This window comes from Vicugna pacos, chromosome 32 (assembly GCF_048564905.1).
Source record: "Vicugna pacos chromosome 32, VicPac4, whole genome shotgun sequence".
In the NCBI taxonomy this organism is placed as follows: Eukaryota; Metazoa; Chordata; class Mammalia; order Artiodactyla; family Camelidae; genus Vicugna; species Vicugna pacos.
The window spans coordinates 24,589,230-24,614,077 of NC_133018.1; the positions used below are offsets into that span (position 1 = coordinate 24,589,230).

General features: G+C 56.7%; 1 protein-coding gene across 11 annotated transcripts in view; it reads left to right on the top strand.

Moving 5' to 3' along the window:
• Positions 1-24,848, top strand: part of EP400 (E1A binding protein p400) — a 98,485-nt gene that overhangs the window by 28,901 nt on the left and 44,736 nt on the right. For 10 of the 11 annotated variants that reach the window (XM_072953489.1, XM_072953491.1, XM_072953487.1 and 7 more), the window contains 18 exons: positions 593-700; positions 1,192-1,571; positions 3,284-3,571; positions 4,351-4,536; positions 6,175-6,315; positions 7,076-7,154; positions 7,907-7,956; positions 8,347-8,404; positions 9,261-9,350; positions 13,345-13,452; positions 14,381-14,571; positions 14,830-15,007; positions 18,687-18,823; positions 19,803-19,972; positions 20,222-20,396; positions 20,490-20,626; positions 23,070-23,256; positions 24,580-24,746. In XM_072953489.1, coding sequence (XP_072809590.1) covers positions 593-700; positions 1,192-1,571; positions 3,284-3,571; positions 4,351-4,536; positions 6,175-6,315; positions 7,076-7,154; positions 7,907-7,956; positions 8,347-8,404; positions 9,261-9,350; positions 13,345-13,452; positions 14,381-14,571; positions 14,830-15,007; positions 18,687-18,823; positions 19,803-19,972; positions 20,222-20,396; positions 20,490-20,626; positions 23,070-23,256; positions 24,580-24,746 — 2,830 coding nt within the window. The remainder of the gene's footprint in view (positions 1-592; positions 701-1,191; positions 1,572-3,283; positions 3,572-4,350; positions 4,537-6,174; positions 6,316-7,075; positions 7,155-7,906; positions 7,957-8,346; positions 8,405-9,260; positions 9,351-13,344; positions 13,453-14,380; positions 14,572-14,829; positions 15,008-18,686; positions 18,824-19,802; positions 19,973-20,221; positions 20,397-20,489; positions 20,627-23,069; positions 23,257-24,579; positions 24,747-24,848) is intronic. The other variant, XM_072953490.1, reaches the window with a different exon arrangement.

Sequence of the window (24,848 nt, forward strand, 5' to 3'; positions counted from 1 at the left end):
TGCGTAGTTAAATACTGGTGATGCTGAGTAGCCCTCCAGCGGGACAGGGCCAGTTGTCCCTTCCGTCAGCAATTTCCAGCCATTTTTATTAAGTATGATCAGTCTTTTAATCTTTGTTGATCCAGTGGGTGAAAAATCAAGTCTTTCGTTTTGCTGTGACTTTCATTTTGATGAGGCTGCAGTACCTCTTCACCTTTCTAACCACCTGTGGGTGTCGCTCTGCCAGCTGCTGGTGTTCTCTGCCCATTCTGTCTGGCTGTCGGTCCTCTCACGTTAATTTGCAAGAGCTCTCAGAGTGTGGAGTGGGTGGAGCGAGATAGCCTTTGGCCCGTCATGTATGTTGCAAATGTTGTCTCGTAGGTTGTTGCTTGTCCTTTGCCTTTTTATGCAAAGATGCTTTTTCCTATATTTACAAACATGTAATGGAAAGAAATTATATTTATCAACCTTATCTTTTATGGCTTCTGCATTTTGGTTCATGTTTAGAAATGCCTCTGTGCTTAAAGATGATAAGAACACTTACACTTTTTTTCTACTAGTTTTGTGGTTTTATTTTTACATCAAACTGCACCTTTTCTGAAAATTACTCTAGAGCAGTGTAAGAGACCTCGACTTGAAGTGGGTCACCAAGCGGCAGTTTTCCAGCACCCTGGGGTGAACACAGGAGTTCCTCTTCAGCAGTTGATGCCGACAGCTCAAGGTAAGACCCAGCACCGGAGCCAGCTCTCTTAGCTCAGAGGGAGGGAGTGCAGGGAGGTCTTAAGAAACCAGCATCAGGCTGAAATGTGTGGAGTCAGGTAGCATATTTGAAGTGGTTTCTGGAAACGGGACGTTCCTCTGAGTCCCGGTTAACTCTGAAGAAACCACGGAGACCAGTTCTGGACACTTAAGCGGAGCCGCATGCCCCTCTGTCCTCCAGCTGCCTCCAGCTGCCCCCAGCGCTCACTGCTGTGTCTCCTGCCCTGCCGCTGTGGTAGGGACCCCGCGGCGCTGCCACGCCTGTGCTGCTTGGCGCCAGCTTGCAGAGGCCAAGGGCCTTCCTTTCCTTTTTTGTGTGCTCGTGTATAACATCAGAGCTAATATACACAGATTTCCCGCCAGTTAAATTTGCCGTTTGCGTGTGCGACGTTCTGAGTTGAGGGGTCTGTGACACACCGGAGTCAGTGCTGGGGGATCTGCCCTCTTCTGCAGGAGGAATGCCGCCTGCCCCGCAGGCTGCTCAGCTCGCCGGCCAGAAGCCGAGCCAGCAGCAGTACGACCCATCCACGGGGCCGCCGGTGCAGAACGCTGCCAGCCTGCACACGCCGCCGCCGCAGCTCCCGGGCCGGCTGCCCCCCGCCGGTCTCCCTGCCGCGCCCCTCCCGTCGGCGCTGCAGTTCTCACAGCAGCCACCGGTGGTGGAGCCGCAGACCCAGCTCCAGGTCCCTGTGAAGACGCAGCCGCCGAGTGCCCCGGTCCCTGCTGCACCGCCCGGTCAGCTGCCCGCTCCCCCGCCGGTGCAGCCGGCCCTCCACGTCCCGGTGCCTGGGAAGGCGCAGATGCAGGCCCCACCGCTTTCGGCCCAGTCACAGGTACCGGCCCCTTGCCGCTACCCTGGTGAGAAATGGCCGAGAGGGCAGGACATGTGTGGGCAGGACGGGGCACTGCGTGGTAATTCACTCTCCCAGCAGTTCCTCTCCTGCGTCAGAGCTGTAGTTAATTTGGTAGCTACGAAGTAATGTTATTGAGTCTGTAACGGCAGTTACCATTATTAAATACCAGGAAACGACACGGTTCTTATTGCTGCTCTCAGTACAGGGAGGCCTGTGAAGGGCCTTGTGTCCCTTGTCGCACCTGGTGGAGGTCGGTGGCAGGAGCCCCCTTACCAGGCGGGAGGGAAGACCGGGGCGGGGATGTGCTCTGGCTCCCCCTCCGCGGGTTCCGGCCCTCCGGACAGTCCGCTCTGCAGGCAGGATGAGGCACTTGCCTGCCAGGCTTGAGGTGCATTTCTCGTGTGTATAATGCTCCCCCGCACCCCCCGCTAGTTCATTGTACCCAGATGCCTTTGAACCGCGCGCAGTGAACCGCGTGGGGCCCTGACGACTGGTGCGGCCCTGAGCGCGGGTGCAGCCTGTCTGCAGCCCCGAAGTGGGGGCGGTGTTTCCGGAGACTCAGCAGTGTGTGGTCGGCCGGAGTAGGAAAGCCCCCCTTCCTCTCCCCCTCCCTCAGTAACAGGGAGGTTTCCTAGCTGGGCTTTGAGTTCAAGTTCTTCTGGCGACTGGGGAAGTCTGCTGCTCCTTCACCAGGTGGGAGGCGGGGCGACCAGCACTTACCCGCACACCAGCTCCTTTACCCCCATTTAGCTGGGAGAGGACTCAGGCCAGAGAGGCCCTATAACCTGACGGGATCGGACAGTTGGCGCTAGAGGAGCTCTGCTGATTGATTCTAGAGCTGTTCATAAAAGACTCTCCTTCCGGGTTGGGCAGGGGCTGGCAGCGTGTTCTGTGAAGGGCCCCAGAGAGTGGGCTGAGCAGGCCGTGTGGTCCCTGCTGAGCCGCTCAGCCGTGCTGTTGAAGGTGCAAGGGGCCCCAGGCGCACAGGTGAGTGGCTGTGGCCAGTAGAGCTCTACAGAAGTGTGTGGCTGGCCGGGCTTGACCGGGCGCTGAGGTGGGAGCTGAGGAAGATGTATGGGGGACCGGCCTTGCTGCGGGGCCTCCTCCGCGTTCCGGGCTGTGAATTGGCGCCTTCTCCCTGCACCCGTCCACAGCCCTCCCTGCTCCCCTCCCCCGACGGAATCCCTGTGTGGACTTAGCTTCATCTTCAGTCGGGGTGGGAGGGGCCCCTCTGCTTGTGCCGGGCCCTAATCTTTACGGGCTTTGCTGTCGGGACAGCACAGAGCGGGCATTTTGACCTTGCACTTGCCTGCACACGAGGGTTGTGGAGAATTTGTATTTGCCCTTCAGGGAAAAGGCACAGGATGGTCATTTGGTATTTTTCAATTAAAAAGGAGCTTACGTAGCTAAAAATTCTAAAACGTTACTTGAGAAAGTGAGAAAAAGCTTACACGACATAAGGAAATACGTGAAAGCACAGCTTATGGTTGTTCTTACTGTGGCCTTGTGACGAAGGGGCCAGTGTTCTCTGGGGACACAGCTTGGGTTGTGTGTTTCTGTGCTTTGCGTGATCATGTGTGGTGTGTCGGCGGTGGGGGGGGCGGCCCTGGGGTACCTTCCCCTCCGTGGGCGAGGCCGGCTCTGGCCCTCGGGTCTGGGAGCGGCACTGAGGCCCTGTTCCTCCCCACTAGCCGGTGGCGCCGACACGACCCTCTGTGGACCCCGCCCAGCCCGGTCAGCGGCCCTCGGCCTCCTCGTCTACCTCATCCGTTGCTCCTGCAGGCGGCCCGGGCCCGTCGCCTGCACGGGCCTCCCCGGTGAATAGACCCTCCTCAGCAGCCAACAAGTCACTCTCCCCGGTCGCCTCCCGGTCCCCGGGGGCAGCTGTGTCTGCACCCCCAAAACCGCAGAGCCCAGCTCAGAATGCCGCCCCGCCCCAGGACAGTTCTCAGGACAAGCTCGCAGAACAGATAGCACTGGTAAGTGCGCTGCATTTGTTTAAAAGTTAAGCTGAAGGAAATTGTACAGTCTGTTCCAGTTTGCGAGATGCGTTTGAGTTTAATGTCTGCGGGACAGTAGTTGAAAGCTGAGCACCTGAATGTAAGGGTGATTGAACGTGGTTTGGGGTCCGCAGAAACAAAGATGAAAGCCGAGTAGTTGACCTGCCCTGCTGGAAGTCGACGTGTGTGGAGACAGGCTTTCTTGTGCCGAGAGCAGCGATCTGGGGCCGCTGTTGCTGCAGGCAGGGGGGCCGGGGCGTGCAGGGCAGGCCCTTGCGGGTCACCGCCTGCCCTCAGTGCCTGCTGCCCTTGGGTGACAAGGCAGTCGTTCTGCTCGGCTTCATTAGGGGAGTTAAAAGAGACATAAAATAGGCCGGATGCCGCGAGCCCGGCAGTCCCCGTCGCTGTTTGACGTGGGGTTGGTCCAGGGCCTGCTTGTAGATCTCCTTCCCTTCCCCATGTGGAGGCGGGTTCCTGGCGGGTGTCGCCTCCTGTAAGTGCTCCGCTGTGAGCACTGGTCTGCAGGCGCTGTCCCTAGTCTCCGGGCGGGGGCAGGACTGTGGCTTCAGCTGCTTCCGGCGCCCCTGGGGGCCGCACACCCCCGCCCCGATCTTTCATGGAGCTGTTGTCGGCTTTGTGTCTGGCTCGCTCTTTGTTACCGAGACTTCTGCGTAGTCGGTGTGCAGGGATCATGGTGTGAGTTAGCAGTGTGCCTCCAGCTGCGTGCTGGACCTCCTTCACCCCTTCGCTCCTTACAGGAAAACCAGATCCATCAGCGAATCGCAGATTTAAGGAAAGAAGGCCTATGGTCCCTCAGACGGCTGCCGAAACTGCAGGAGGCGCCCCGCCCCAAATCGCACTGGGATTACCTGCTGGAGGAGATGCAGTGGATGGCCACAGACTTTGCCCAGGAGAGGAGGTGGAAGGTGGCCGCTGCCAAGAAGGTAGTCCTGCGGCGCAGGCAACGGCGCTTCTCTGTCGTCACTGGGTGGTGTGAGGGGCTTAAAGGGCTAGAGATGGGAAGTCTCCCAGCCCCGCCATCTGAAGGATTTCTTGGCTCGTGAGTAGATGGAGAATGCTTCGCTGTTGTTGACAAAGTAGCTGCTGAGTGACTCACTTCTGAGGGCTGTCATCCGTGCTCCAGCGTGGCCAGTCGGGCTGTAGGGTGCAGATGTGGCTGCCCTGCCGCAGCTCTTGCCTGGGGTTTAGGTTCCTTGTCTCGCTGGAATGAGGATGCCTGCAGCCCTGAGAACGAGGTGAGAGCTGGAGTGGGGAGAGGCCAGTGGACGGTGAGCAGCCCGGGCGCCATCCCCGGGCCTCCCGGCCGTGCGCCGCCCTGGGGCCTGCTCTGCGCGGCCTAGTCTCTGGTCCAGCTTCTCTAGTTGCGGCTCGGAGTTTGTTTCCTTCTCTCTGCTCCCTGAGCAGGCACCCAGCCCTGGGGGATGCCTGGCAGCTGGGAGGTGCTGCAGCTAACGCTGGCAATGTAGAAGGTGATAGATCTCTAGAAACCTTAGGTCCTGAAACGCGGAGCACCTGTCCTGCATATGTGCGCACAGCTCGGGGCCCATCGTCTCCCACCTCCATCGCTGTGCCAGTGTCTTTGTTCCTCAGGCCTGTGTGCCGTCTTCGTGTTTCCTGTACCCTCAGGACTAGCCTGTCCACCTCCCTCCCCTGAGCTCTCCCCTCACTCTCCCCATGTAGTTTTGGTAGAGAAAAGCTGAGACCACGGGGATAACAGAGTTCCGAGTGTAAAGGGTCTTAAATCAGATTCATGGATATTTCAGAAGCAGAAGTTGCTCCTTAAGCATTTTCTTTTTCATGAAGGAAGATGGTCCTGAGCATGTAGACACAGGGCTGGGCAGGGCGGTGGACGGGGGACACTGACACTGAACCAGGAGCTGTGACCGCGTGCTGACACTGAGCCAGGAGCTGTGGCCGCGTGAAGCAGGAGGCTTCACGCAGGAGGGTGTGATCAACCAAGACCAGGCCCCTGGAGTCGTGTGGCAGGAGGCCGCGTCAGTGTCCACCTGGCCTCCGGCACGCTTCTCACCAGAATCAGGGCGCCACAGCGTGCTGTGCTTAGGGCTGGGGGCATGCTCATTTCTAAGTTATTTCTGCACCTTTAGGCACTGCTGGTGGGGGTGTAGAGAGTATAAACTCTGGAAGCAGTTGGCAATATAAAGCAAAAACCTTAAAAAAAAAGAATTATCCCAACCCAACTTTTTTAACACCTAGGAATTAAATAAATTTTACCGCATTCACGCAATGGAAATGGTAACCATGAAAACTCATCTTGATCTGTGTTGATTGGTAGAAAGATGTTAGTCACATGTTAAAGGGGGAAAGAAGATTGTAGCACATGTGACGCTGCATTTTGGAGAGAAATGCGTGGACTTAGTAAAACGGCACTTTCTGGAAAAGTCAGGCGGAACGTCGGCAGCGGTTCTTGCTGGCCTCAGGGCTTCTCCTGTGCGTCCTGGGCCGTGTGTGTGGCCTCGGGCTGAGGGCAGTGTGGAGAGACTCCGTGTCTCTTCCTAGCCCGACATGGCACAGCGTTAAGGGTCTCGAACTTTGCTCACCAGCTTGTGAGGACCGTGGCGCGGCAACTGGAGGAGCAGCAGCTCCGGGAGGAGCGCGGTCGCAGAGAGGCGCAGAGCCGCCTGAGGCGCATCGCCGCGTCGGCGGCTCGCGAGATAGAGCACTTCTGGTCGAACATCGAGCAGGTAAGTGCTGGTGCTAACGGGGCCCTGGAAACATGGCCACGTCCTGCCTGGCGAGGCTGCCTCCTGCACGCTGCCCGGCTGAGGAAGGGGGACGCCCACGGCAGGTGGCCCTGGCGGGTCCCGGCGCTTCCTGTCGGCACCCCTGACTGTTGGCTCCTTAGGAGACCTGGCTTCCCGCTGTTTCTCTTAGCATGTTGAATACCCGCCAGCTGTAGCCCGCATGCCCCCGGCAGCGTGTGAGCGAGCCTTCCTGCGGGGTCTTTCAGGCCTTTCTGCTCGGCAGCAGTGCTGGTCACTACAGGCAGCTTGTCTCCAGAACGGCTGCTCTGTCTCTAACTTCCTTTGAATAAAAATTCACATCTTGCTGCCTGGCAGTATTTGGGCAGGATGCCGTGGCCACAAAACAGTGAAAAGGGGCCAGACTGAGCATTTCTTTCTGAAGTGCCGCTGGCCTTTGAACAACGCGAGGGCTGGGGCGCCGACCTTCCGCGCGGGTAATTGGCCGCCGTGTCTGCGGTTCCATCTGCGGGTTCAGCCAGCCTCAGACCGTGTCGTTCTGTAGTGTTTACTCTTGGGAAAAACCCGTGTGAAAGTGGCCCCGTGCCGCTCAAACCCATGTTGTTCAAGGGTCAGCTGTAGTTTGAAAGGAGGCTGGGACAACTGTGCTTCTGGACGATGTGTGTGAGTTGTAACGTTTTCATATACAGAACTTTGTTGTTTACGTTCCTAGTCACATGCTTACTTAACCCTTTGCATTTAGGTTGTGGAAATAAAACTACAAGTAGAATTAGAAGAAAAAAGGAAAAAGGCCTTAAACTTACAGAAAGGATCCAGAAGAGGTATGACACCCGTTCAGAAGCCGTCCCCTCTCCCAGGCTGTGTTTGTCCCAATGGCTGGCCATCGCCTCGTGGACCCGGGGGATCCCCTGCTTACCAGCCTGGTCCTGGTTTCTCTCGTGTGCTGTGAGAGCTGACTGTCTTAGTTCTTTTGAGATTCACCAGGATGAGTCAGTACCCTCGGGGTGATCAGCTTTGGGGTGCTCTCAGAGCCGGGGTTCTGAGCCTGCCCCTGGCCCATCCCTGGACAGGGAGTGAGCTCCCCAAGAGCAGTGCCCACCGGGTGCCTGTGCACCATGGCCTGGCTTCGACCACGTCTGTAGTGGCAGCCCCATCACTGGACTCTCTGAGGTGTGCCAGGCCCTGGGGAGCGGTCCTCACCGCCAGAGTTCTGGGCACAACACCTCCCTCTTACTGATGGGGAAACTGAGGCAAAGAGGCAGCCGCCGCCGGAAGTCTTGGGACTGTAAGATCATGCAGATCATCAAATAAGAACTTTCCCAGATGGGAGGCTTCTGGGTACCTGTAGAATCATGGGTGCTGAAAGCTGAGAGCGGCCAGCGCTTGGCGGGTGTGGAGGTGGAGCCGCTGCCTGGCGTGACTGGGAGGAAGGCAGTGGGACTGGCTCTTGCTGTCTGCTCCTCATGGGGGCAGGTAGCCGGCGGCCTCCGTCGGCACAGGTGCCCTGGGTGCGTGTGAAGGTCACCTCCTCCTCGGCCCTGGGGAGAACGAACCACATCACCTGTCGTTTTAGGGAAAGAACTGAGACCTCAGGGACTCGATGTGTCACCGGAGAGCTTCCTGGTAAGTTCCGGGTTGTGGTCTCGCGGTGTCAGTGAGATACAGTGTCTGGCAAGATGCACTGACTCGTTTTATCTGAGAAACTTGCAGATTGTAAATAGCGTTTTGTTATAAAATCAGTCTGCCTTTGGCACAGAACTGTTCTTTATAGCTTTAGCTCATGTGGGGTGTCAGGCTGGTGGTCTGGGGAGACGCAGCTGAACACAGTGACTGTGGGTTGTCTCACTCCTCTGCTGCCCCCTGCCTTCCCGTGACTCTGTGGGCGGGTGGCCCGCACGCCTGCCTCCGGCTCTCCTTGTCTTTTAGGTGCGTGTTAGGTAGTCATGTCTGCTTTGGCTTCTCATTGTGTTTTCAGATCTCAGGCGTGCATGCTATCTGTGTTCTGTGTTTCAGGATCCGGGAACATCTGGGAGGAAAAGAAAAGCCAGCACGTCACTGACGGATGATGAAGGTCTGTCCCCGGTGCTCTCTACTGTGCAGGGCTCCCTGAGGTTGCAGGTGGAGCGCTCCCTCCGTGCGGCCTGTGTGGCGAGTGTGTCCTTGACCAGAAGAGCCCAGTGGCCCAGGGGCTTGTGTTGTGGGGCAGGTGCCTTGGTGGATGGTGGGGCTTTGCAGTGAGGAGATGGAGTGTGTGTGTGTCTGCGTGTCTGTGTGTGTCTGTGTGTGTGTGCTCGCGTGTGTGTGTGGAGGAGGGGCAGTAAGTGTTGGTGGGAAGGAGTCAGCTAAGAGGGGCTGAGGCTGGTGGGAGAGAAGGCGCAGGCCGCCTGGGAAGGCCTCGTGTGGCGGGCGCTCACTCCCAGCTGGAGAGGCGGCCCGTGGGCGGTGGAGCTCTGCCGGGGGTGCTGGTAGACTCTTCTCCACCAGCATGGGGTTTGGGGGTGCAGGGCCGAAGCCGGTTTGAGACGGTGGTTGCACAGGACGGGGGCTGAGCTGAGGGAATCCTGAGCTGGGCAGTGGCCGGGGCATCTCTGAAATGGGTTGGGACGCACGTCTAGTGACCCCGGCAGCATGTCTGCGGGTCTCTGGCAGTGGGGCAGCAGACTCCCCGGGCGGGAAGGGAGTTTGGCCTCCCGCCCTGTGCTGGCCCGAGTAGGTCTGTCACATTGTGAGGAACCAGGCTCTCTCTCACCCTGAAATTAAGAGGAAGTATGGTTTCTGTTGTTTGCTCACTTAATAAACTATCATTTCCAGGTTTAACCTGAGAAGTGACAAGACTTCGTTTTCTCCTCTAATAGCAGAGCAGTTTTGAAGCCTTGTAGCGTTTCATGAATAACTTTCTTGCTGGTGTTTCCTGGTAACCGTTTCAGTGGAAGACGAGGAGGAGACGATCGAGGAGGAGGAGGCGAACGAGGGGGCTGTGGATCACCAGGCCGAGCTGTCTGACCTAGCCAAGGAAGGTGGGCTGCGAGTAGCTTACTGAAGTGCTCAGCCGCATGTTCAGAACCCATGCGTGGTCCCGAGCGCAGGGCGACCAGCCACGCTGCCCGGGGTAGGAAGGGCGCCCGTTCCTGCCCCTCCCCTCCCCGGGGGCGACGGCCAGGCTGGGTCCTGGGCTTGTCCTTCCCTTGGTTCTGTTCTCCCCCCGCCCACGTGGGTCCTGAACGCAGCGCTTCACTCGCCGTGTTGGAACTTCGTAGAGACAGGCTCACGCTGCAGGTTCACCGCCTGCTCGTCTCGCTCAGTTCTGTCCCCAAGTTTCGTCCCCGTTGTTGTGTGAACTCTGGGTTCATTCTTTCTCACTGCTGGACGGTGTCCTGGTGCCGGCCTGTCCCGGGCCATCCGTGTGCCACCGGGGTGAGCCGTGGCCCCTGCCTCCATCCACGCGGACGCCCCGCACACAGCTTCCTCTGTTTCCTGTGCACATGGGCGTGGCGTCCGCTCAGAGCAGAGGCCCCGGTGGTCGTCCCGGGCTCTGCGGCTCAGGGCACTTGCTGTCCTGGTGACCAGCGAGGCGGGGCGCAGCGTTTCTCCATGGGTTTCCCGGGGCGGCGGGCCTTGCCTGTTGGGTTTTGAGTTTTTCTCTTTGTGTGTCCTGGGCACGAATTCCTTGTTAGCGATGTGTGTGGTAGTGATCTTTTCCCAGTTCACGGTGCGTCTTCATTCTCTTTGTGGTGCCTTTTGAGGGACAAGTGTTCTTAATTTCAGCATAGTTGAAGAAAAAAAAGCTTTTTGACCTCAAGATCAAAAGGCTGTCTTTCTGTACTGTCTGAAAGGTTTTGTTTTTGCTCTCGTGTTGCTGTCTTTAGTTCATCACGCGTGGCTTTTGTCTGTGGTGCGAGGTAAGAGTGCAGCCCCTCTTCCCCGCACGGGGGACTGCTCATCCTCCCTCAGTGTGCTCGGCGCGCCCTCCTCCAGGCGGCCACGTGTCCGGGGACCTTTGTTGTTCTGTTGGTCGGTTTGTCCCGGTCCCACACCATCTCGATTGCTCTGGCTCCGTAGTTGTTCTTGGGGTCTGGCTAGGTAAGTCCTTCTGCCCAGTTGTTTTTTAGGGGAGTCCTGACAGTTGGGGGCCTATTTCAGATACATCTCCGAATCAGCTCGTCAGGTTTCAGAGAAAAAACTGGGGATTTTAATTTGAATGTGGTTGAATTAGTGGGTGTTTGGTCAGAACTGCGTCTTTATGAAGTTGAGCTTTTCCAGCCTATGGTCAGAGTGTCCTCTCCGTTTACTTAGGTCTTTGTCTGTTTTGATTTTTATTTTTTAATTGAGGTGCAGTCAGTTTGCAGTGCTGTTAATTCCTGGTGTGCAGCACAGGGCTTCAGTTGTACATGAATGCACATACATTTATTTTCACGTCCTTTCTCACCGTGAGCTGCTACAAGATACTGAACAAATCTCCTTGTGCTGCACAGTATAAACTTGTTTATCTGTGCTTAGGTCTTAAGTGGCTTCCACGAATGTTATAGGAGTTCATCTTTTTTGTTAATTTATTGCTAGATGCATTATCTTTTTTGAAGTTGTAGTAAATGGCGTATTTTTAAGACTGCAGGTTTAATTTGTTGCTGGTACGTAGAAGTGCAGTTGATTTTCACGTGTTGATCTTAAACCCAGCTGCTCTGCTGAACTCTGGAGTTACTCCTGTGGACATAACCTCCTGTCTCCAGAGAATGACAGTTTTTCCTTTGTGACCCTGGTCATTTTATGACTGTTCCTCGCGATGAAGTGTAGAAATAGCGGTGCTGATGGTGGACACCTTTGGCTTGTTCTTGAGCTGAGAGGGGCACTTACACCGGAAAGGCAGTAGACGGTGGTGGTCAGTCGTGATGGCTCGGTTCAGACCCAGTGTTCCAGCTTGTCCCTTCTCTTAGCCTTCCGCTGCCCCTGGTTTTGGGTTCTTGTGGCAGGAACGGCGGGTGGCCTTGACTGGCTGGGGCCCGCGTGCACATGGTGCTCCAGCTCTCTCCCCTCCCCGCAGGGCAGGAGTGGGGAGCAGCCCGGCCGGGTGTCTTGGCTTCCATTCCCCGTGGGTTCAACCCCCCAGCTGGCAGGCTGGCCGGCTGTTGGCAGGCGAGCCCAGTGCTCAGCTGTGTGAGTGTCCTGGTGACGGGGGTGGGGGTGTTGGGGGGTTTGGCGCTTGGGGCCTGGTCTCCCTGGAGCAGGTGAGCTGTGCGAGACAGCATCTCTTACAGCAGAACCTTGTCAGCAGCTCACTGTTATTTCACACCATCTGGTGGTCTCCCGGGTTGGCCCTGGCCAGCGAGGGGACTGCACTGGCTGTGACCACCGGGAGGTGGCGGTGTTGGGCACTGCCTGGCCCCCATCGTCCACAGGGCGCCGCCCCCCCCGCCCCCGTCAGGCCCCCCTCGCCCCCACAAGCCTCTCAGCACTTCTGTGTAGGTGGTGTGCGTTTTTAAAAAGCTTAATTCCAATTATTTAACTGTTTTATCTAAACAATTTTTTTCCTGTTATATCTTCAAACTAGCTTATATGTGTGCGGGCTGTTGATTTCTGTGAGTCAAGTTGGTTCCAAGACACTTTACTGAATTCTCTCATTTTCATAGCAGTTTTTCAGTTCTTTCTCGTGCTTTTTCCCTACTTCAATAGCCACTGTGTGACATTTCTCAGCGTCTCATTATGAAAACATTCAGACGTGCAGAAAAGTCAGAGAACCTTACGATGAACGCCACATACTCACACCTGCACTCCAGTTGCTCCTGCTTGGCTTTATCACGTGCCTACCCAGCGTGGCGAGCAGTTTAAATCATGAGCAGAAGAAGTCTGTGGATTGTTACTATCTTGAATGGTGCCTCTAACATGGCTCTTTCGGGGTCCTTCTGCGTAGCGTTTGTTATTTTGACCACATATTTTATTGACGTACGACACACACGCAGAGAAGCCCACGCATCACAGGGGCACAGCTCACAGTGTTGTCGCCTTGCTGCGTGTAACGCTGTGCGGAACAGCGTTTGAACAGGAACCTGGGCCCAGGCTTCTGATCGCTCCCCTGGACAGACTCACGGGAGTGGGAAACAGTGAGGTCAGAGGGCATGAACTTGAGAGCTGTTGAGCTTTTCCTACTGGTTTCCAAAAAGTTAAGCCTGTTTCTGCCATCGCCTGCAGTGTAGAGGGTGTTTGACATTGTATTTGTCCAGATTACGGTCTTTAGGAGGCTGCTGTGGTGACAGAGGACCGCTGTGTGCTGGCTCCTGCAGGTGCTCAGCGCGCGGGCGCTTTGCGAGCCCTTGGCAGAGTTTCGTGTGTGAAGCCGTTGTCCGCGTGGCTGGGGGTTGTCTGATCGGTTGGAGGGAGCCCTTTTCACAGGAAGTCTGGCAGTCTTCTGCTGCACCTTTGAACTTTTTGTCTGTTCGCTGTTCTGTGTATTTGTGTATCGTATTCAGCAGTTATTTCCATCAAATGTATTTTTAGATTTTCACTTATTAATATATGGGTTTTACTGTATGTTTATTAGATTGTTTGGGGAATATTTGTTCTTCTACGAGTAGAAGTTGAGTTTCTTCGTTTAAAAAATTTCCGTCTTACTCTATAAAGAAAATACCTTACCCCTTATATCAGTAATGGACCATCATTATTAGTTTTAGGGAAAAAGAAATGTGCTTTTAGAAAATACATCCTTTTCCCAAGGAGTTATTTAAAGCCAGGAAGAGGAACACACTTCTGACCCTTGAAGGGCACATGTGTGAGCTGCACGGGTCCACGTGGACGTGGATGCTTCAGCAGCGAACACTGCAGTCCCGCGCAGCCCACGGCGGGTGGGGCTGCGGGTGTGGAGGGACCCCGCGTGGTGGGGCTGTGAGTTATACAGAGTCCATGCCCCTAACCCCCAAGCTGTCCACGGTCGGCTGTGTGCGGAGTGGCCCGTTCCTGATCGTGTTTTCTTCCCAGTTGACACTGTCGGTGTAAAGTAACCTTTCTTCCTGCAATCCTTTCCAGCTGAATTACCCTTGATTGACCTGATGAAGTTGTATGAAGGTGCCTTTCTGCCGAATTTCCAGTGGCCCCAACCTAAACCTGACAGTGAGGAGACCAGTGAAGAAGAAGGTCTGTTTTAACATCTTTCAAGAATTCAGCTTTAAAACGGAAGCCATAATACTTAGACGGAGGGTGCTTAAAGCAGAGTTTAAAAATTACCTTCGTTTCTCTCAGTCTGGTGAAGGAAAAAGCTGAAGATGTATGTGTGATTTTCTGTTGAATAGCTTTGTTGCGTTCTGTGCTTTTTGCTTTTACTGACGAACGTGGCAGCTATCAGAGCACTTGGTCCAGTTGTGGACAGTGTGGACACATTTCCCCAGAGTCACGAGAGTCATTGTCGATGGACTAGATGTTACGTACTTGTTCAGGCTGTGCCCTGTTTATTCAACGCGCCTGTTTGAAGGGGTTCGTTTTACTTTATGAGATGTTCCAAGCAGGTACACAGGCTGCACCAGACAGGACCTGCTTGCTCTTGTTTCCACTGCACTTGTTCTGGTCATCAGACTGGCCGCCGGCGGGCAGGGCGCGGTGGGAGGGGCCCAGGAGAGTCGTGTGGGGAGGCCGGGGCTCTCAGGACCCCGCGCTGCGGCCGGGCTGGAGGAGGGCCGTCAGCCCCTCACTTGCCTAGACCGGGAGGTGCTTCTCGTTCTTCCTTCCTTGGCGGTGGAGGGCAGTCACTAAAGCCTTCAACGGCCACAGGCCTGTTGGTGATACTGGCTCCTGGCTGCTGCACGGGCCTTCTCCAGTTCTGCCTGAGGGCTTTCCAGAGTGGTGCTACATGCGATGGTTTCCTAACATAAAGAGTTGCTACCAGTTTATCTGGATGGCGCTGTAAGCTATACAAAGTAGGTTAAAAACAAAAGAATTACTGCTTAATTCTGTATGTGAAATATTTGAGTTCTGTCAACTTCCCTCCCCTCCCCCCCCATCAAGTGGGCTCGTAATACCCTCACGGCTGTCTCGAATCCCACGAACCCCGGTTCTCGCTTGTTGGCAGAAGCGGAAGCCTGCTCAGGTGACCGGGAGAGCCGGAAGGGTGTGGTTCTCATCGACTCTTTGTTCATCATGGACCAGTTCAAAGCCGCTGAGAGAGTGAACGTTGGGAAGCCTCACACGAAGGACATCGCGGAAGTGACCGCTGTGGCTGAAGCCATCCTGCCCAAGGGCAGTGCCCGGATCAGCACCGCGGTGAGGCGCTGCACTTCACGCGAGGGTGGTGTCTCTGTGAGGCAGGGGAAGGCTTCCTGCTTCCAGAAAAGCTCTTTATCCCAATTGCGGAAGTTGTCAGGAAAAACCCATGCAGCTTATCTTTCCTGTGACCCGTGAATGATTTTGCGGCTTTCCAGGGGGGTCTGTCTGTCACGTGACTGGTCTGCGCTCATGGAGGGGGGAAGCGCGCTGCTGGCTGTTTTGAGGGGTGCTCACGGGGCCCGTCTGTCCGTGCAGGCGAAGCTGAGCGCCCCGGCCCTGTTGTACGGCGCGCTCCGGGACTACCAGAAGATCGGCCTGGACTGGCTGGCCAAACTCTACCGGAAGAATCTCAACGGCATCCTGGCTGACGACGCCGGGCTGGGCAAAACCGTGCAGATCATTGCTTTCTTTGCCCACCTCGCTTGTAACGAAGGTGAGAGCTTGCCATTTTTTGAACCGTTTGTGTTTGCTGAGACTGAGCTGTAGGTGGCGAATCTGGCATGAGGGTGGGGAGCGGCTTTCTATCTCCGCTCACTTGCCCCGGCCAGGCCCCGAGAGCAAGGGCCCCCGCCACCTCCCCTGTGCAGTGACGCCTGCCCTCCTGTCTCTCCACTGGATGCCACCCCTGCCACCGTGTCTTTGCTGCTCAGGTTCCGTGGGCAGCGGCCTGGAGCCCTGCGAGGGCTCGGCAGCTGAGCAGCAGCAGAGGGGTGGGCTGCCAGCTACCTGCCGGCTGCCCCCTCACCCCTTGGCTCTCAGGGCTCATGCGGTGTTCAGCCCCCACTCACTGCCTTCCGCTCGGCCTGTGGGTCGGGGTCGCCTGGTCCCCATCCTGCACCTGTGGTGCCTGTGTCTCTAGTGCAGAACAGGGTCTTGGAGGCTTCCTCTTGCAGGGGGAGCGTTTGATAGCATTCTGTTCCGGACTCACGCTTCAGTCAGCTCCCGGAGACACACGGACACGCCACCTCCCTCTTCACCATTGGAGCTTTGGAAGTGAGGAGGGCCTGTCTGACTCCGGACGGAGTTGGCACCCTGAGTAGGTTGGATGGAAGCAAGTGAAGTTCAGTAGCCGTGTGAGCTCCAGAAATGAAGAGGGGAGTTATTTGGTTCTGAAAACTTCTTTTGCCTGGCTGTTAGTTTTAATACGAATGGATCAGCTTTGGTGCCTTGTTTCTTGTATTAATATGTTTCTGCTTTTGAGCCAGTCTGACTGTTCAGTGTAGTACTTTAAAATGGGTTTTAATGTATTTAGTTATCACAAGATGAAAAAAACCACCTTGCCTACTATTTTATTGTTCAAGTGAAAAAGTATTCATTACTATATAATATTAAGAAATTGGAAGCAGCCTTCACCTCTAAAAACAGGACATCTTATTTCATTAATTGGATGAATGAGTGAGTCAGTTATTCATTCTTCATGACTTGCCTGGCACCTGCCCCCTTCCAGGCACTGTTCTGGGCACTGAGGGTACTCCACGACCAGAACACATGCCCCCTTGGAGGCCCACACCGGGCATGGTGAATCCGTGATGCGGACTCAGCCCGTAGGGAGTGGCGTGGCGGCTCTGAGCAGGCGCATCCAGGGTGGCCTGTCATGGAGTACGTGGGCCGAGGCCTGGACAGCCGTGGCCGCGGGCAGCAGGGTCTCGGGGAGAGGAGGCGGTGGGTGCGGAGGTGAGCGGGTAGCCGCTGTGTCCATGGGGCAGCTTGGTGACAAGAGTACGAGGGCCAGGAGGGTTGTCGGCTGACTGTGGGGGGGGGGTCCTCGCCGGCTGCGGGGCCTGGCTCTTCCTCATGAGAGATCTGCTTGGTGCCAGTCTGAGGAGTCACTCGGTGGACTCCACCAGGGGCAGACCTGGAGGGCCTGCCGCCGGGCAGCTGGCTGTGTTGGGACGGCGGGGCTGATGCACTGGCTCTGAAGGACGAGGCCCGTGTGCCGCCTGCTCCACTTCCAGACATGCATGCACTGCAGACACCACACCTGTGTGTCCCCTGGAACGTGGCTCCTTGTCTGTCCCCCATCCCGTGCGGCCACTGTCCTCGGGTTCCTCATCGCTGTGTAACCGTCAAACCAGACTCCCTGGTGCTTCAGGTGTAGTGGGGCTCACTCCAGGAGACTTGTTCACACAGTGAAAGTCGCTCACAAACTCACTGTTTTCTTTTGCTATTTAAACTTTAAAAAAAAAAAAAGGGTAGTCTGCTGCAGTCCACCTCCTTCCATTCGCAGTGGTGGCTGCTCAGGGTGCCTGGTGTGTGCCCTGCCTTGCTTCGCCCAGGTGTTAAACAGGCGCGTTCACAAACACACATACAGATGCTTTGTTCCTCTCCAGAAGTGGGGCAGTGTGCGAAATTGTAGTGCGAAAGAAAATCCTGCCTCTCACTGGGGAGAACCGGCTCCTGGGGTTGACCAGCACTTCCCTACTCGTGAGGTGGTCCCTTTGAGTGACTTTATTTTCTGTTGGTACTCTTTCCTTCGTGAAGTTTCTGTCCACTTGTCCATTTTGCTCTTGGGTGGTTCTCTTTATTTACTGAAGTATAGTTGACTTTCTGTATTGTGTTAGTTTTAGGGGCAAAGCAAAGTGATTCCGTGTTATGTACATGCACATTTTTATTTTCAGATTGTTTTCCATTATGGGTTATTACAAGATGCTGGGTATAGTTCTCTGTGCTGGGCAGTAGGACCTTGCTGCTTGTCTGTTGTGTGTGCAGTAGTTGTAGCTGCCGATTCCAGACTCCTCATTTGTCCCCTCTTCCCTTTGGTAACCGCCAGTTTGTTTTTTGTGTCTATGAGCCTGTTTTGTATGTAGATCCATTTGTTTTATTTTTTAGGTTCCACATGTAAGTGATATCATATGGTGTTTGTCTTTGTCTGACTTTCTTCACCCAGTATAATGATCTCCAGGTCCATCCATGTTGCTGCGAATGGCAATGCTTTATTCTTTTTTATGGCTGAGTAGTAGTCCAGTGTATAAATACACTGTGTCATCTGTATCCAGTCCTCTGTTGATGGGCATTTAAGTTGCTTCCGTGTCTTGGCTACTGTGAATAGTGCTGGCGTGAACACTGGGGTGTGTGTGTCTTCTCAAAGCAGAGCTTTCTCTGCTGGGACTGGGATTGCTGGAGTATATGGTAGTTCTGTTTTCAGTTTTTTTAAGGAATCTCCATACTGTTTTCTGTAGTGACTGCACCAAACTACGTTCCTACCCACAGTGTAAGAGGGTTCCCTTTTCTCCACACCCTGTCCAGCACATGTTGTTTATTGACTTTTTGGTGATGGCCATTCTGACTGGTGAGGTGATACCTCGTTGTCGTTTTGATTTGCATGTTTCTGATAATTAGCGATATTGACATCTTGTATTTGCCTGTTGGCCATCTGTATGTCTTCTTTGGAGAGACGTCAGTTTAGGTCTTCTGCCCATTTTTTGATTGGATTGCTTTTTCGTTGTTGAGTTGTATGAGCAGTTTGTATATTTTGGATGTTAACCCCTTATTGATTACATTGTTTGCGAATATTTTCTTCTGTTTTGGGTGGTTATAATACAGCAGTTGAAATTTATGTGTGTGTTAATCTAATAATTTTTTTAAAACCCTCATTTTTCTGAAAAATGAAACTGAAAGTACCCTGGGACGGTCGGGTGCGTTGACTGGCGGCCGGGAACCGCGATGGGCCTGGGCGTTGGGCCAGCGCACGTACGCGGTGGTGTGCCGTGGGCCATGCTGGCTGGGGGGCTCGGGCAGGTGCAGGGCCCAGGGCTTGTGGGTGGAGGGGACCTTCAGTCTGGGTGCTCTCCTCCCTTCTGAGCGTGGTTCGTGGTAGGTGAGTGGTCTTCCCCCTGCTTACATTAGGGGGTCACTGTGTTTTTGACTAGATACTCATTTTATTGAGAAATGACCACTGAGCAGCTCTTTCGAGTGCAGCCGCACAGGGTAGGTTGCTCTGGGGCTGCGTCATAGTGAGGCCCGAGGACGCCGGTGCCCCCGGCTGGATGCTGGCCGTGGTTGTGCGCCGGGCGCCCCCGCATGTGCCTGCCACCCCGGCAGGGTGCCGTGGCCTGGACTTGCCCGGGGGTCTCACTCAAAGAGGAAACATCTGTATCTTCTTTCCTTTGAAGGCAACTGGGGCCCTCACCTGGTGGTGGTGCGGAGCTGTAACATCCTCAAGTGGGAGCTCGAGCTGAAGCGCTGGTGTCCCGGGCTGAAGGCGCTCCTGTACGTGGGCAGCCGCCGGGAGCTCAGGGCAAAGAGACAGGTGTGTCATCCTCAGCTGGAAGCACAGCTAGACAGAAAACCTGCTTAATTTCTGCAGAAGGCAGACTCAGGACGCCAGCGCGTGCCTGTTAGTGGAATCACTGTAGATCACTCCTCTGTGGGATTCCAGACCCTGCAGCTGTCCCTGGGCTTAGAGCCCCTCGACGTCGAGGACACCTGGTGATCCAGTCATTGCCTGCAGGGAGGGCGCAGGGTGACGGCCTCTGTCCCTGCGGGGCCCGTATTCACTTCCCAGGGAGAGAGCGAGCGTCCCCCAGAACTGAGCGGCCTCTGGACGTCCTTTTAAACAGTAGACCTGCTGATCATCACAGGCAGAAGTGAGAGATGACGGCACAACCACGTTCTGAATTACGAATCTGTGAAGTAATCCCCGTGGAAGTGCTCGTTAGGAATATTTGTGATGGACAGGTTCTAGAGCAAATCTGGACTCTTCCCTGCCCAGTGTTTGTAGTGTAGACTGTAGGTAGAAGGATGGCGCAGATCACAGTTCTTCATTGAAGAGATTTCTCTTCTTAGACTGCATTGTGTTGAGTAGTGTTGACTGAAAAAGCACCTTGAGGTGTATTTTTTTAACTACCTCTGGTTACTAATTTGCTTTTAAAAAGCTTATAATGCTGTCAGTTGCTACATCGATGTTCACACTTCCTGTCATTTTCTGAGCATGTTTTCCCCTCACTCAGATTTCATGCTGTAAAAGCTGGTGTGTACTTTAGGGTGCCGTGTGCGAACCCTTTTCCAAAACCAGTTGTTAGTGCCCCCAGAGCAGTTTCTTAATTTGCCGACACAAGTGCTTTGGGCTCCAGGAGGGAAAGATGAGGGAGCATGTGCAGCTCCTGTGCAGGGAGAGCAGTCACTGAAGGGGCGGTGGGGGGTACCGTGGGGGCAGGGGCACCCTGCAGTGCAGACGCCCTGCAGTGGGAGCGGAGGGCGAGGCCTGTGTTCTGTGTCCTGTGCCGCAGGAGTGGAGCGAGCCCAACAGCTTCCACGTCTGCATCACGTCCTACAAGCAGTTCTTCAGGGGCCGCGCGGCCTTCTCGCGGCTGCGGTGGAGGTGCCTGGTGGTCGACGAGATGCAGCGCGTCAAGGGCCTGACCGAGCGGCACTGGGGCGCTGTGCTCGCCCTGCACAGGTCTGGCCACCCCACGCCGGCCTGGGTGGTGGTGTGGCCGGAAAGGCTCCCGGGGAGAAAGGGGGGCGGTGCAGACGCCCATGGCGCGGCCCGTCAGCTCCGGCCTCCCCCATCCCCCCCGCCCGCCCACCTCTGTCGTTGAGCGTTGGGTCAAAGTCACCATCCCTCGCCCGCACACCCCCCGAGCAGGTGGCTCTGCTCCGGGCCGCCGCGTCCACGGGTTCCGACGCCGTCTCTGCTTGTGTTCAGTCAGCAGCGCCTGCTCCTCGTGGACGCGCCCCTGCACAACACCTTCCTGGAGCTGTGGACCATGGTGCACTTCCTCATCCCGGGCCTGTCCCGGCCCTACCTGCACCTGCCCCTGCGCGCGCCCAGCGAGGAGAACCAGGACTACTACCACAAGGTGGTCATCCGGCTGCACCGGGTACGCGCGGCCCCGAGGGGCATGGCTCCCGTGAGTGTGGGGCGCGGGGCCTCGTCCGCAGAAAGGAGACCACGGATAGCGTCCCTTTTTCAGGTGACACAGCCCTTTATTTTGAGGAGAACTAAGAGAGACGTGGAGAAGCAGCTGACCAAGAAGTATGAGCACGTTCTGAAGTGCCGCCTGTCCAGCCGGCAGAAGGCCTTGTACGAGGACGTCATCCTGCAGCCAGGGTGAGTGCGGGCGGCTGGCCCGGGCGGAGTGGAGCCTCCCGCCCCGCCCTCAGCACAGGGCGGCTTGCAGTGCTGGTTCAGAGTCGCGCAGGAGACGCCGTCTGCCTGGCAGCCTGTCTGTTCACAGCCTCACGAGGGATGTGGGGCTGAGGGCGCGGGAGGGGCAGGCTGGGTGGCCCCGCCACGCTCTGTGCTTGCTGGTGTGGGACCCAGGACCGGCAGGCCCCCTCCCGACCTCTCTGTGGTCCCCTCCGTGACCTGTTAGACTCTCCCCATCGTGGTCTTTGTGTCCCCGAGTTCTGATAAGACAAACATACAAATGAGGGTAAAGCCTTGGAGACACTGACTGCACTCGTACTGGGTCATGATGCCTGTGCTGCCCCTCCTCAGGGGAGGCCGGAAAGTCACACGCAGGCTCACCACTTCTCCCGACTCATCCTTGCGGCCTGAGAGGCTCATCATTCTGAAGCGAGCCCCTGTTTTTCTGCACCTGGAACTGACAGGCTGCTCACTGGCTGCCCTGTGCCCACCCCTTGTGGGGGCAACACGGAGGGCGATGGTGTGATGCGGGGGACTGAGGTTCAAGGGGTGCTGTGGTGATGGGCTCCCGCACTATGACCCATGGGCACAGCCCCATATAAAATGAGGGTAGATGCAGTGGCGCTGTGAGGGTTGTGTTGTTAAGGACAAAATTGTCAGAATAGTGCTCACCATGCTTGCTTTGTATGGTTATTTTTGGAAGATTTTAGGACAGGAAGTAAGTGTGTATTGTTACTCCCGCGGCTTCTCAGCCTGGCCTTGATTAGCTGCTCTAACGGGCAACAGTCAGTGCGTCAGTTAAGCCCAGAATAGGAGCTGTGACAGCCCCCACCCCCTGACAGCATGCCCAGTGACGAAGCGTCCTTCCTGGGTGTTGGGGATGTTCCTTGTACAGGAGCAGAAAGACCGTACCGTCGGTCAGATGTGTCAGCAGGTACTGACTCCAGTCCACGGGGAGTGCGCTCAGTGGAGAGGGTTGCAGCTCAAGCATAGCAGGTCCCAGGCCAGTGCGTAAGGGGCTCCTGTGGAGTCAGGGCCCCCGGCTGTCCTTCACCAAGACAGCCCCGCGGCGTCCTCAGGATGCCTGCTCTGTCTCTCTCTGGTGGCGTGTTGTGGGACGTTGGTTGGCCTGCACTTGGGGGTGACGACCTCAGTCCCACTGTGAGTGGAGGGGCCTCTGGATCTGGGAGCTGCTGGTGCCCGCACAGCTTAGGTGTTCTGTGGCTCGGCTCCTGGTGGAGCGACAGGGAGAGCCTTCTCTCTGGGCCTGTCGAGTCAAGGCCCACTGCAGCTTCTGGTTCCCGACTCCCTAGGGGCTGCCAGCATGCCTCGCTGCACGTTGATGCGAAGGTCTCGAGGTCCCGGGGGCGCTCTGAGCCTCTCTCCCGGTCAGCACCTCCCCTTCCTTTGCACAGGGACCATGTCGCACAATTCTAACGCCTTCCCCCTCTTCTCAGCACCGTTCGTCTCCGCCCTCCTTCCCAGAGAGCCCTGCAGAGCTGCCCGCGTTTGCATCACCTCCTCCTGGTCTCCATCATCAGTCCGTTCCCCCCAGGAACCTCCATTCTCAGTTTCTGCATTTGTTGCTGGTGGCTGCTCCTGTGTCTCATACAGACAGACATCTTTCGTCTTCGAGTGTCCTCCCCCTCCCTTCCCTTCTGCTCTCCGCAGACAGACCCTCTGCTTCTCTGTCTCCACCTTGCTCAGCCCCGTGCTGCCCAGGGCTGCTCATGGAGCTCCGTGCTCCACGGTCACCCGAGCTGACCGCGTCCTCCCGTGGCTGCTTGAGCAGTGCGGGTTCAGCACACGCAGCACTGCTCTCACTGTGACTTCCCCAGTGTGCTTGTCCTCCAGGCTCTCCTGTCTTGGGATGTTGGTGCTCCATCTGCCCGGCCTCTCGGTCACCTCCTCATCCCTCCCTCTCCCTCCATTCTACCCGGAGCTCCTGGGTTGGTGCCCTCTGCTTTCTGACGGCCCTCAGGGCGGCCCCCCTCATCCCGGAGGTCTGCGCTGGAACCTGGCCACGCACCCAGCTGCAGCCTCTCTGCTTCCTGCCGGCCTTGTGCTCTCTCCCTGTACCTCGAGGGCCTTTCTTCTCCCGGGTCAGGTGACCTCACCTAGAGCTTTGCCCAATGCCGTTGCTAAGGTTGTCTTCCCCGCCGCCAGAGGGAGGTATGGACGGCTGCACCCATGTCTGGCCCACGTTATTTCAGAGGGGTGTTGTGCGGGTCAGAGGGCACGTGGAGGTGAATTGAGACCTGAGTGTTCCGACAGAACTCATTTCCTAGCTGGGTCTTGGGTGAATGTGCCGGCTGTGATTCTGGAGTGGGGCAGGAGTACGGCAGGAGCGGGGCGGAGTCCGGCCGTGCACGCACCCATGGGTGCTCGTGTTTTCCTGGTGCAGGACCCAGGAAGCACTGAAGAGCGGGCACTTTGTGGACGTGCTGAGCATCCTCCTGAGGCTGCAGCGGATCTGCAACCACCCCGGGCTGGTGGAGCCCCGGCTCCCGGAGTCCTCGTACACGGCAGGGCCGCTGCACTACCGCGCCGCCTCCCTGGTCCTGAAGGCGCGGGATGTGGACTTCTGGAAGGTAAAGAGGTTGCGGAGGGTGGGCTCTGCCTGCGGCCTGTTCAGCTGGGTCTGGGCCGCCGTCTCCGTTGACTCATCCTGTGTTTCGAAATCACCTGATGCCGGGCAGCGTCGAGTGGCACTTGTGACGTGCCTTCTGCTCCACCTAGAGCAGCTTTGGAATTGACCCTCAGGGACGAGCCCATAGTATGAATGCTGGGGAGGTGTTTCCTTGCGTTGCTGCGGTCGTGAGAAACAGCAGGGCGGGTGGAGCGCAGCGGTTGGAGCTGCAGGCTGGGGCCTCACAGGCGCAGGTCTGAGCCCTGGGGGGGCGCCCCTCTCCTGTGTGCATGTGCGTGCGTGCATGTGTGCACACGTACGTGTGTGCGCGCGTGCTGAGGGCCTGGAGTTCCCCGCGTGTCCCCGCCTTCTCGCTGACTGGGGGCTCCAGGCTGAGCATTCCCTCTAGGGGGCTGGGTGACGGTGCGCAGCCCTTGCCGGGGGTGAGGTGGACGTTGGGGATGAGCCTTGTGCTGCCCCTGCACCCAGGAGCGTGGCGCCCGCTGTTTGCTGTTTCGCTCGTGTTCAGCAAACATACCGAGTGCCTGCTGGGTAGCCTCTGGGACAGCAGCGGACGAGACACGGAGAACCCTGCTCCTCTGGGCTCTTGCTCTCCCTGTTTATCCATCACTTGTTGCCGTTTTCACACGCGTGGAACGTTTTCTGCTCAGGTGCTGGTGACCATCCCTAGGTTGTGGAGATGGGATGTTTTTCAGCCAAGAAAATGTACTTGTATGTTTTTCTGTGTTTGATTTGGGAGCGATGAAAATTATGTTTGCTGAAGTAAACTTTTTAAGGAAGGAGGTTGAGTCAGGTTGAGTGACTGTGAGCACAGTGTGCTGAGCTCCTGGGTCTCGGCGGGGCCGGGGCCCAGGGCGCCGTCTTGCCTGCTCGGGCTTCTGCATAGGACTCGGGCCCCTATCTTGCGTGAGGAGTGAGTGTCCCCAGGGCTCTGGACACGCCACGTGTCACCCCCCCCACCTGCACCAGCATACTCGGGTCCCTCCCCAGCCCCTCAGGGAGGCCAGGCATCCCCCTCTGCTCAGACCAGGGTTTTCCAGCCCCCCACCACGGCCCCTGCTGAGGCTGGTCCATCTGCCCGCCGCCTCTCCTTTCCCAGTGCCGCTCGGGATGCCCAGGCGCCGCAGTCCCACTTAGCCACAGGGCCGAGTGCCTCGAGGAGGCAGCCGCCGGGGACCTCGCCGCCCGGCGTGGGGCCCACCTTGACTCTTAGGCGTTTCTTCTACTGCCTCACGGAGCACGATTGTTTTCTTTTTCTCCGTAGGAAGCCGACCTCTCTATATTTGATCTCGTTGGTTTAGAAAATAAAATGACTCGCCACGAGGCAGAACTGCTGAGTAAGAAAAAGGTGTCACGGAAACTCTTTGAGGAACTGTTCGCCGCGCCACCCCCGCCGGGCAGGCCGGTGGCCGTCCGGCTGAAGCCCAGCAGGTGTGTGGTGGAGCGCGTCCCTCCGCTCACCGGCGGCTCTGGCTGTGAACCGGCCCCTGGGGGCTCTGGGTGACATCCCGCCTCGCCCTGCTGAAAGGGGCC